General features: G+C 42.8%; 1 protein-coding gene across 2 annotated transcripts in view; it reads left to right on the top strand.

Moving 5' to 3' along the window:
- Window positions 1-11,512, top strand: part of ATRN (attractin) — a 161,917-nt gene that overhangs the window by 52,116 nt on the left and 98,289 nt on the right. For both annotated transcript variants that reach the window (XM_060278333.1, XM_035101162.2), the window contains exons 2-6: window positions 807-890; window positions 2,892-3,005; window positions 6,540-6,668; window positions 9,118-9,323; window positions 10,074-10,242. In XM_060278333.1, the coding sequence (XP_060134316.1) occupies window positions 807-890; window positions 2,892-3,005; window positions 6,540-6,668; window positions 9,118-9,323; window positions 10,074-10,242 (702 nt within the window). The remainder of the gene's footprint in view (window positions 1-806; window positions 891-2,891; window positions 3,006-6,539; window positions 6,669-9,117; window positions 9,324-10,073; window positions 10,243-11,512) is intronic.

Here is an 11,512-nt window from a genome sequence, read left to right as displayed (position 1 = left end):
TTCAGTATACGAAGGCAAAAATGAGAGCAGTGGCCCCATGCTATGTGTCGAATTCTGCTCCAAAGGGTATGTTTTGTTTAACTTCTTTGCAGCCAGCTAATTTGGACTGAGGCGGTGGTGTGATAGTTTCCTAGAAAGCTGGTCAATCATAATAGTGCCAGTCATGCCAGACTTCTAACAGTTGTTTGCCCCTGTTTTAAACAGGTATAATTCTAAGTAGCAGACGACATCACAGCAGACATGTTGGAATCAATGGGTCTGTTCTGGTATGACTTAATTGGATGTCATTCTGTGTTGGGTGATGCAGGTTTGCACCCTTGGTTTGCTTCATGGTGATAAGGATGAGAAAAAACATGTACTCCTTGACTCTGAATTTTTACCCTCAGTAGAAATTCTGAATTTGTATGCCCCCAGAAAATCTCAGAATACTAACTTTGGAGAGACTTTATTGCTAGTGAATCTGGGGACAGATAGAATGGATTTTCTGAAAACTGTAACTGTATGCCGGATGCTTGAGGTCCCTTTTAAATACTTTGTAAACAAAATCCACATTAGGATCTCTAGTATCACAGAATTAAAAGAAACCCCCATCTCTAGCAATATTTTAACATTTCCACAAAGGGTGTGAAGAGATACTTTTAAAACACTTTGGCAAGAAGAGATGACAACACTTTGCTGAAAGGGGGGAAGGATAATTATGAGAGTATAAGGATAATGTATTGGCTGTATTGAAGTTTTTTTTACAAATAAAATAAATGAAGTGCTAAATCATGATGGGATGCTACATTTTTAGTTTCTCTTCACAGGCTTACTGGAAGTTCGGGGTATGTAACAGATGGACCTGGAAACTATAAATACAAAACGAAATGCACATGGCTTATTGTGGGAAGGTAAGTAGCAAACACTTTAATATTCACAGGATGGAATTTGGCAGTAATCTTGCCTCCATGTAGCTACATCATGATGTTTTTAACGGCTTTCCAGTTGGCTTATTTTGTTTTGCTGTCCAGTTGATAAACAGGAAAGAATTGCTCTTGAACAATTATTGAAACTGGTCCTAATTTTGCATTCCAACAGTGTTATGCTGTTTTTTGGGATGAGAATTCTTACCAAATTTAAGAACAGTTCATAGTCCACGGTCTGGTCCAGTCCATACAAAAACGGCATCCATCTCGCTTTACTTTGGGGAATCAGACTTCTTCCTGGCTTATAGCAAAGACTACAGCCTGTCATTCGGAATGGAGCTGTGATGATTAAGCCCCAGAGGACCTCTCACCACCCATTTCTTCAGGCTGTGGTCCAGCATCAGCAGAGATAGGGCAATATCTGAGTTGTATCGGGTGACATAATTAAAAAATACCAATAATTTGGTGGTTCGGCTTTCTGATCATAGCTACTATTCTCCTTGGGTTGGCAAAAGAGAGGAAAAACAATTACAGTGGTGCTTTGCAAGACGAATTTAATTCATTCTGTGAGTCAATTCGTTTTGCGAAAAATTCATCTTGCAAATCCCATAGGAATGCATTGAATTTTTAAATATTTTTTTGCCCATAGGATCACATTAATTGAATTTCAATGCATTCCTATGGGAAACCGTGATTCGCTAGACAAATTTTTCACAAAACGAATTTGTCTTGCGAGGCAACCTCCGATCGCAAAAACTATTCGCCTAGCGAAAAATTAGTCTAGCAGGGCATTCGTCTAGCGAGGTACCACTGTATTGTTATTCCTCAAGCTTAAACTTGTGGGTTGCAGCCTAGCTGTTCAGAAATTGTGCCAAAGGCAAGAGGCAGCATATTTCATGACTTTTCCTCTTGTGCAAGGAAACAAAACCTGGCATTTCCCCAATGAAAGCTGGGACTTCTCTGATCATGTCCCAAATTCACATTTATTCAGATAGACCTTCAGAAGTTCTGTCAACCTTTCAGCCAAATCCCTTGCTTTAACTGCAATGATATTTGATTCCCCCCCCCCAGCAGATTTTAGTGGGTTTTTAAAGCAGTTTTTTTTAAAAAAATAAAAAAATTAACAATGGCGCTTTTATAGTTCCATTCCGTTTGAAGGGTGCTTATGTTTTTGTTCAGTCATACTGTTTTGTGGTATTTTTAGGCTGGATGCTGGCATGCTGGATACTGTGCACATATGTTGGGTCAGATGTGACAGAATATATATATCTACACAAACGAAATTTCTACATAGAAGCAGTTGCCTGTATTGAAGAGGCACCCCCTGTGTTGTTAACCTTATTCCTGTTTCTGCAATACATGAATTAGTTAGATGTCATTGCAGTCCTTGATGTAAAAGAAGAGAGCAAAACTGAGTATAAGTGAGGAGACTATGCTAAATTTTTGAGATACATCCGTTGTTCGACTGGACGTTTTAAGGCAGAATATCAGATATTTGAATGTGCACGTCATTTTAATATTGGGGTGGGGGTGGGGGGTTAAAATGTGTGACACCCCCCCACCTGCAGTCTATAAAGATTCAGCCCCACAACAGTGGCACTGTGTGACTGCTCTGATAATATTTCCTTCCTTTGTGAGTCCGAACTGCCAAGTTATTGTCAATAGCCTGAAGCTGGTCAGCATCACCTAGCTTTTACATAGGAATATTTCCTCATGTGTTGAGATTATAATAGCCTGCAGAATTTTAGCTTTGGCTAATTCTTCAGGATTTAGTAAAACCTATTGTATGGGGACTAACTTGGAAGAATTGCTCACTACAAAAAAGTGGTGATGTAAGTTATGAGGCAGTAGTCATTGCATTACAATAAAATAACTTGAAAGAATAGACGATGATACAATATTAGAGGCGAGCTGTGGCTTTGCTTACAAAGGAGAGCAATAGGTTGAGGGCCTGTGGAAATAACGCTGCTTGTTTTCTTCCCACAGGCCGAACTCGATCCTTAGGCTCCGTTTTAATCATTTTGCGACGGAATGCAGCTGGGACCACTTGTACGTATATGATGGGGATTCAATTTACGCTCCATTACTGGCTGCTTTTAGGTAAGCCCCAGAGAACAGTGTGAAACTAATTGGTATGTCGTATTCGTTTGATGTGATTCTTCATGTTTTGTCTTGAAAGTCTGCGGTTCTTTTTTTCCTGTCCTAGGATCAGGAAACGCAGGGAAAGTATTATGTGGGATATTTTTTTGTTTGTAGTTCCCACATTACTTGAGTTTCTACCCCTTTGCATATCTGTGCGTGTGGTGAACACAGGAAAAGCCTTTGCACAGCGGTCTTCACTGTGCTGTGCTGCCGTTCCACTAATTTTCATTTCGACTCACATTGGAGCTTCGGCTGATTCCAGCCAAATGTGATGGGTATGCATGATTTGGCCGCCTTGAAAACCTTTTCCCTTGCCCATCAGGTGCCTTGACACTTCTGTATTTCGACAGGAGATGCGCTTGGGTTCCATGTTGCTTCTATTCGGGTTCTTTAGGAAGGGGTCAAGACGGAGAACTTGACAGTAGTTCTGTTTCTTCTTCTTTGCCCAGATGTCATATAGTGAGGCAGTGGTTCATCTGGGAAAGTAATATAGATCTCTCCCGCCCCAGTCATTAGCAAAGATCTTGCAGGTACTTGCTTTGAATTGCATTTTCATCTGTAAAGCTGAAGTGAGCTGGATACAAGTTGGCTGTTCTTATTAATGGGGTTTCAGGAAGCTTAAAATCGGTGTGCGTTTCAAAACGGCATAAAACGAGAAATCACTGCCTGGGGATAAACACAGCTTTATACATAGAAATAGTCTTTTACCTTCTGTTTTATCTTGAGATGAACTTGTTCATTTTGACACTTGCCAGTTTGGCAATCCAGAATTGGCTTAAGTGAACTTAATTTAGAGCAAGGTTAAGCAGATGTTTCTGTGTTTGGCGTCTTCAGCTCATGCGCTTGACAAACTTATAAGCGTTTCTTTTTGCAAGTAGGCAAGCTGTGATATTCCCCCAGGTGCCTAAGAATAATGAACTTCCCCATCACTTGTCTATCTGATTTGCTGCTGGCTTCTACAAAGTGGATTCTGATCCCTAGGTAGTACAATGCTGACTACAGCTTGACTCTTTCGATGAGGTCTTCATATGGCCTAAAGCTTCCAGGTGCTGTTGTAGATACTGATGACAAACACAGTTGGGCAACTGACTGCCTTGACATCTTGTAAGCCCCAACTTCATTAAAAGTCCCGCCCTGCCTGATGGATCTACTGTCATTCAGTTGCATTGTACGAAGCCATCATTGGAGCAAGAATCAAGGCTGACATGCTTAGCTCAGTCTAAGTCTCCTTTTCTCTCCCTTGACTGCCAGTGTTGCTTACCCCTTCAAATGGCAGCTGGAACCTGACAGCTGCCTAAAGCAACCTCATTGGACTTTTGCTCCGTAGATACCTGAAACTTCTGGTGCCTTAAATAGCAAATTCTGGGTAGTCAAGTAATTTTCCCATTCTGGAATCTTGGCTGGCAGGCAAACAGGTTCCTTCTAGAAGAATAAAGTCCTGGCATTTTACTGGTTAACTCTGCTATTACAATGGGTTTGTCTATGAACAACTACTTCAACGGCCTGGAGATGTTTTAATAGTTCTCCACTGTGATGGGAAAACAAAGCACTTCTTGTTCCTAGCTGCTCCTTGGTTGAACAATTGGGTTTACTTGACATTAAGCTTTGATGAAACATTGACTTTAGAGTGACAGGCATAAGAGGGCTACAAATACATAATTAATCTTTAGGCACCTGAGCCCTATGAGGATGCATCAAGTGTAAAATTATTTCTCTTAATGCTTTAATGTGCAAAAGTTGAGTGGCAATAATTTTTCTCTTGTTTGTTGGAACCTTGCATAGACCAGGTGTCTAGCCAAAGGATTTCTAACCAGGAAAAAAAATGCATTCAATTTGCATGAAAGTGGTAGACGAGATTGGACAGGCTGTATCAGGAGTGTGATGTGGGGTGCTGACTCTTGCACCCCATGCGTGGCCCACCTTAGCTATACCATTTGCACGTTATGAGACATGCACCTTTTCTGTGCCTGGAAGGACCTCCATTCACTGAGAAGGTCAGTTCTTCTGGAAGTCTGCCTATGCCCCAGAACTATGGGTGTGATCAGGCTTTGCTTTGATCAGGCAGAACATCATTGTGATCACCACAGTTGTGTGAATCAGTCCAGATGTAAGCTGGAAGTGCGTGGCTGGCAGTCATGAGCAAGCAAGAGGTTGCACTTGGACCAACCTAATTCCAGAATCCTGTGCTGTATCGGATGTGAGCAAGACATATAATTGGCCGGTTTTTTATATTACTTTACTGTTTTCATTGGAATTGTTGCTTTCTTAGTTTCTATAGTTGAGGTACCCTACCTTGGCACCACCTGCTTGATGAAGGGTGGGCTAAAAATGGAATAAATAAAAAAGGGCTCTGATCTCTCATTTTGTGTGTTTGTAGTTCTCAGCTAGTATCCCCTCCCTTAATTAGATGAGTACCCTTTTGCATTGTTTGAGAAGCACCAGCCCAATAGCTCTTTATCTGAAGGACTGTCTGGTTGAAAACTGAAGAACCATTGGAAGACACAGCGAGGTGCCCACCCACAGCCAGCACAAATTAGCACATACAAATGTGTGTCCTCTTTCATTCCCTTTGGGGGTCGACTTTGTGGCAATGCTTAGGTGGCATGCTATCTCCGAGAGAAATATTTTTATTTTATTTTATTTATTAAATTTATATACTGCCTTTCACCTGAAGAGCACATGCAACACGAAAACTCCCTCCCTCCCTTCCATATATGTGTGTGTTGAATTCTTGAGTGTTTTGCCTCCTGCAACTTGGAGCACTTTATTTTTAGTTGAGACCTTTCCATTGTTGAGAAGTACAAAAGGAAGATAAATGGTGTTTGCAAATATGTTTGATTTTGATAGCTTTGACCTCTTCCTGATTTTTGAGAGAGACAGAGAGAGAAAGGAAGGGGTGGGGTTTAAATGGACAAGATACAGGGGTAGATAACTGATCCCTGTTAGTTGCTCTTGCAAGTGACCCCATAGCTCTTGCGGATTCCATCCATTTGATTTGATTTTAAATAGGCATTGTTGCATATTTGCCCATCTAAAGATGATGATGGGAGGTTTTTTTTAATGCTTGCCTTCATAATTAAAACCAGATGCATTCTCCAGATTAAATGATTCGGATATTGACTCGGGCGAATGAGCGTTTAATTTTAGTGACTTAAGGCTTGCAGTCCTAACCCCACTTACCGGGAAGTGAGCTCCATTGAATCCAGCAGGACTTAACTCAGAGTAGTCACAGTTTGGCTTGTGCTGCAGGTTGTATAAATTGTGCTACTCAGTGATACTTACGGTATTTGTAAACTGTTCGACGGTCAGATGTTATGCTTTTGTCTCCATATATTACTCTGTAGGCCAACGTTTCTACTGATAGGACTGTGTGGAGTCTTCCATCTAAAGCTGTGTCTATAACAATGTCTTCCATGCTGCATCTTTGCCTATTCCAGCTCCTGAAACCCTCTCCTAATGCAGCTGCGTCTTGCCTTGTCTCTCCCTGTACAGTGGCCTGATCGTTCCTGAGAGGGAGAGCAACGAGACGGTCCCAGAAGTTGTAGCCACCTCTGGTTATGCTCTCCTCCATTTCTTCAGCGATGCGGCATATAACTTGACAGGATTTAACATCACCTACAAGTAAGTTGTGGCTACGGGTATGCAAGGAGTGCCAAATGAAAGGCTTTGAAGCACTGCTTTAAATTCACTTGTCAGTTTCTCCCTGCTAGCATTTGCAGTTGGTTTTTGTAGCAATATCTCCTTGTGGATTTAGCTTGCATCTTGAATCAGCACTTCATTTATTTGAAGAAAATACATCTATAGCGTGGTTTCTGCCCTGGATGGGCAAGTGATTATTTTGGACTTGCTGGGAGCATAAATAGCTAACCATACGTATGTTTTTACACTTTGTGTCTGGTATATTGATAGCAGTTTCCTCCCCTATTCTACTGGCAAATGCAGAATGTATCAGGCCCTGCTCTAAAAAAAAGGTTAAATTTATTACTTGGATCTTTCAAATTCCGAATTTGTGATCTCTCATTCTTTACACTGAACTGGGATCTTTAAACACACAGTGAACTGGGATCTAAAACACACCAATGGAACGAATGGCAACTAGCATTTGGTTCTGGGATGTAGCAACAAACATTTCCAGAATCTAAAAAAATTCCTTCAGTAGCACCTTAAAGACCAACTAAGTTTTTATTTTGGTATGAGCTTTCGTGTGCATGCACACTTCTTCAGATACCCTTCAGATATTCTTCAGATATTCTTCAGATATTCTTCAGATATTCTTCAGATTCAGATTCTTCTTCAGATATTCTTCAGATTCAGATTCTTCAGATACTATTTCCAGAATCTGAAATCCTAGAAACTAGCACCATCTTGTGGCATCAGTTGGTATTTCACTGTACAAAACCTTGAAGAACAGAAGGAGCTGATTTATACCAAGTCAGATGATTTGCCAGTGAGAGATTTGACTTTCTTGGGTTCCATGATCACTGCAGATGGTGACAGCAGCCACGAAATTAAAAGACGCCAGCTTCTTGGGAGAAAAGCAATGACAAACCTAGACAGCATCTTAAAAAGCAGAGACATCACCTTGCCTACAAAGGTCCGTATAGTTAAAGCTATGGTTTTCCCAGTAGTGATGTATGGAAGTGAAAGCTGGACCATAAAGAAGGCTGATCGCCGAAGAATTGATGCTTTTGAATTCTGGTGCTGGAGGAGACTCTTGAAAGTCCCATGGACTGCAAGAAGATAAAACCTATCCATTCTGAAGGAAATCAGCCCTGAGTGCTCACTGGAAGGACAGATCATGAAGCTGAGGCTCCAATACTTTGGCCACCTCATGAGAAGAGAAGACTCCCTGGAAAAGACCCTGATGTTGGGAAAGATGGAGAGGAGAAGGGGACGACAGAGGACGAGATGGTTGGACAGTGTTCTCGAAGCTACGAACATGAGTCTGACCAAACTGCGGGAGGCAGTGGAAGACAGGAGTGCTTGGCGTGCTCTGGTCCATGGGGTCACGAAGAGTCGGACATGACTAAATGACTAAACAACAACAACAACAGATGATTTGGCAGTCCAGGCCAGTAGCGTCTTCTCTAACTGGAGCGGCTTTCTAGGCTCTTGGCAGACTTTCCCCTACCCATTACTTGGAACCTGGTTGTTCTTAACTGGATTTGCTGGGGATTGAACCTTGGATATTTTACGAATAAGGCATGTATGTGCCCTGCGGTGAACTAAATGACCCTTTTGTAGTTCCTTGCTTAAACAATACCCCATGCATGCACCAGCTACCCTGGCTCAGCAGAGCTGAAGAAAGTGATTTGGTGTACAAGTTGTACTGATCTAGATCTCCTAGACTGGAGAACTTAAGCCAGCCTCCTAACAGATGAGGACCACATGATCTCACCATCATTTATTTTTATGCCGCCTTTCCATAATTAAAACCATGTTCAAGGTGGCTTACCACATGAACAGAATTCCATAACTACAGAAGTAGTCATAAACAATCAATAAATCACATCAAAAAGTGGCAAAAAGAGACTAATAAATTTAATGACTAATAATAATCCACAATCATACCATTATCTCTCTTGAATACAGCATTTCACCTCTCCTCACCTGAGCACAGCCACGTTACCTCCATGAGCCCACTGTTTTGTAGCTCTGCAGATGCTCCTTGTCTGGCTACTTTTTCTGGGTTCTGCCTATCAAACCCTTACACTCAGATCATTAACTCCAAAGGCTGAAAACTTTATGATTCTGTGCACTAAGTCTCCAGAAACATGTTTTGGAATCTAGAAGAGTTCTGTCCTTTCACCATCCTTTCTCCGAGCATAATTTTGTTGATTAAAGGGCAAAATTGTATTGCATTCTTTTCTTTTTTTCTCTCCCTGCCCCCCAAATTTACTATGACATACTGGATTTCTATCCGGACGTTCCTCCCAAGGGAGCAGTAAAACTGCTAGTTACCTGATCATATTTGGCATGAGTCTTGGTCGTTTGCTGTTACCACTCTCCATTTCCCAGCGCTGTGACAACCAATTTTTGATATGACCTTTTCCTGATTCTCTGTCTGCAGCTTTGATGTGTGCCCTCATAACTGCTCTGGCAGAGGGGAGTGCAGGGCCACCAACAGCAGCAAAGTGGTTGAATGTGAGTGTTCAGAACATTGGAAAGGAGAAGCCTGTGACATTCCATTCTGCCCAGACGACTGTGGCTCCCCAGAGAGAGGGCTGTGCAATGTGAATGGTACCCAAGGATGCGTTTGCAACTCAGGCTGGCAAGGTAGGTGGCAAATGCCCTTTTGTGATTTAGAGTTTGCAATGCTTAGCAAGGATTTGAATGGTGCTGGCATTTTTTTGTTTCCAGTTTGATGTGAGCTCCTGTTGCTCTGTCTCAGCTTCTGCCTACCTGGCAGTTCGAAAGCACGCCAGTGCGCGTAGATAAAATAGGTACCACTGTGGCAGGAAGGTAAATGGCATTTCCCTGCACTCTGGTTTCCGTCACAGTGTTCCATTGCGCCAGAAGCAGTTTACTTGTACTGGCCACATGACCCAGAAAGCTGTCTGTGGACAAACGCCAGCTCCCTTGGCCTGAAAGTGAGATGAGCGCTGCAACCCCATAGTTGCCTTTGACTGGACTTAACCCATCCAGGTGTCCTTTACCTTTTTACCTTTACCTGCATACTCGGATAGCCGCTAATGCCTATCCCGTCAAAGTTTGCACCCAAAGCTTCAGCTATCGATATTTGGATTTACTCATCCTGCTTCCCCAAGCTCCTTGGCAACTCTTGTTCTGCTCCTTGGGTGGAAATTTCTGTTATTTCTTCCATTTGTCTTCTGCTTCTATACTTCCTCCCCCTAGTCCCTTCTTATCTGTACCTCTCAAAGCTCCTTTTCTTTATTCAGGTCCCCTCTCCCTCCCCATCCTTATTAGAGCTTATTGCCTATAAATGCCTGTCAATATAAATGTAGCTCTTGAGTGCTGGAAAGTACGTAATACTGTTCTAGACACATTCAGTTTTGCTTCTCCCAGGTACAGACTGCTCAGTGCCTGTTCCCGCAAACCAGTCGTTCTGGACTCAGGAGGAATTCTACACCCCCAAACTTCCTAGAGCGTCTCATAAAGCCGTAGTCCAAGATGATGTCATGTGGGTAGTTGGTGGTTACATGTTCAACCACACGGATGCTCAAATGGTTTTGGCGTGAGTACAAACAATACTTCAAAACGTTTTAATGGGAAATGGTAGTGAGGGGTTTCACTGTGCTCTTGTGTTGACCTGTGCTAAATTTAGAGGGAACCAAGATGTTGGGATGTGTAACAGACAACCGTTTGACTTTAGTACAGTGCTGGCTCTGCTCTCCCCCTGCTCTTCTGAAGTACAGCTAAGCTGTTTCTTGCCTTGTGCTCTCCCTTTCCGTAAAAGATGGTGGTACTTGGTGATCTCCCTGAAGTCTTGCACGTGGGTTTTGTGGCTGTGTAGAGCAAGGTTCGAAACCTTCTAGAGCTAGGAGGAAAGGTTTTTGTGGAAAGGGCATATGCTCAGAAGGGCCTGGCTCCTTCCTGCCTTCTCCCTCAGTAAAGCTCCTTCTTGGTGGCAGAAGAAGATGTGTCATTAGGAACTTTCTTTATGGGCTCTGTCTGGTATCTGAAGAAGTGTGCATGCACACGAAAGCTCATACCAAAATAAAAACTTAGTTGGTCTTTAAGGTGCTACTGAAGGAATTTTTTTATTTTGCAAAATGCAAAGCTAGGCTTTCTGCCCCTTGTCTACCTCCATTCTCTGTCATTTCCTGTGTTTTGTTTCATCTCTGTTTCTCCTGTGACTTCTGCAATGCCTGGTGCTGCTTCAGTCGCAGCTGGACACCATGTGTGGCAGTGAGTTTCTGTGGCTTCAGTGAAGGTGGACAGGTCCTCTTGTTTTCAGGTGGATGTTGTAGACAGGTCCTCTTGTTTTCAGGTTACCTTGTGGAAGGAGATGCCACAGCCTGAGCTTCCAGAGCAGCTCGGCTTTGTCCTCTCACTCCTGTTATTGATGGCTGAGTCCTCTTCCATGGTCCCTTCCTAAGCAGTTACAGGGGCCTGCCTGGCACCTTTAACTGCTTAGGAAGTGGGGCATGGGGGAAGACTCGGCTATCAGTAACGAGGACTAAGACAAAGCTGAAGAACTGTGCTCGAATGATGCAGTCATGTGCGTGTTCCTAGTTGCATAGATGTCTTCTGTGGTCCCAATTCCTCTCCCTGATAGGATGCCAGTTCCATGGGGGAAACTTGCATGGCCAGCTTTGCATGTAATTGTTGAGACACCTTGGTGCAACCTTCGAAGCCTGGCACCTGCTTGCAGAAGGAGTGTCTCCCAAGCTACAGGTAAAGGGTGCCATGGGAGCCTCTTAATCGTGTGTATGCCTTTCACTGTTTCTCTGTATTGGCTATACTTCATTAAACTAATACAGCTGAGGTCAATCAAGGCAAGC

This window comes from Zootoca vivipara, chromosome 9 (assembly GCF_963506605.1).
Source record: "Zootoca vivipara chromosome 9, rZooViv1.1, whole genome shotgun sequence".
Classification (NCBI taxonomy): Eukaryota; Metazoa; Chordata; class Lepidosauria; order Squamata; family Lacertidae; genus Zootoca; species Zootoca vivipara.
Note: the sequence above shows the minus strand (reverse complement) of the source record. Positions and strands in the feature narration are given on the sequence as shown.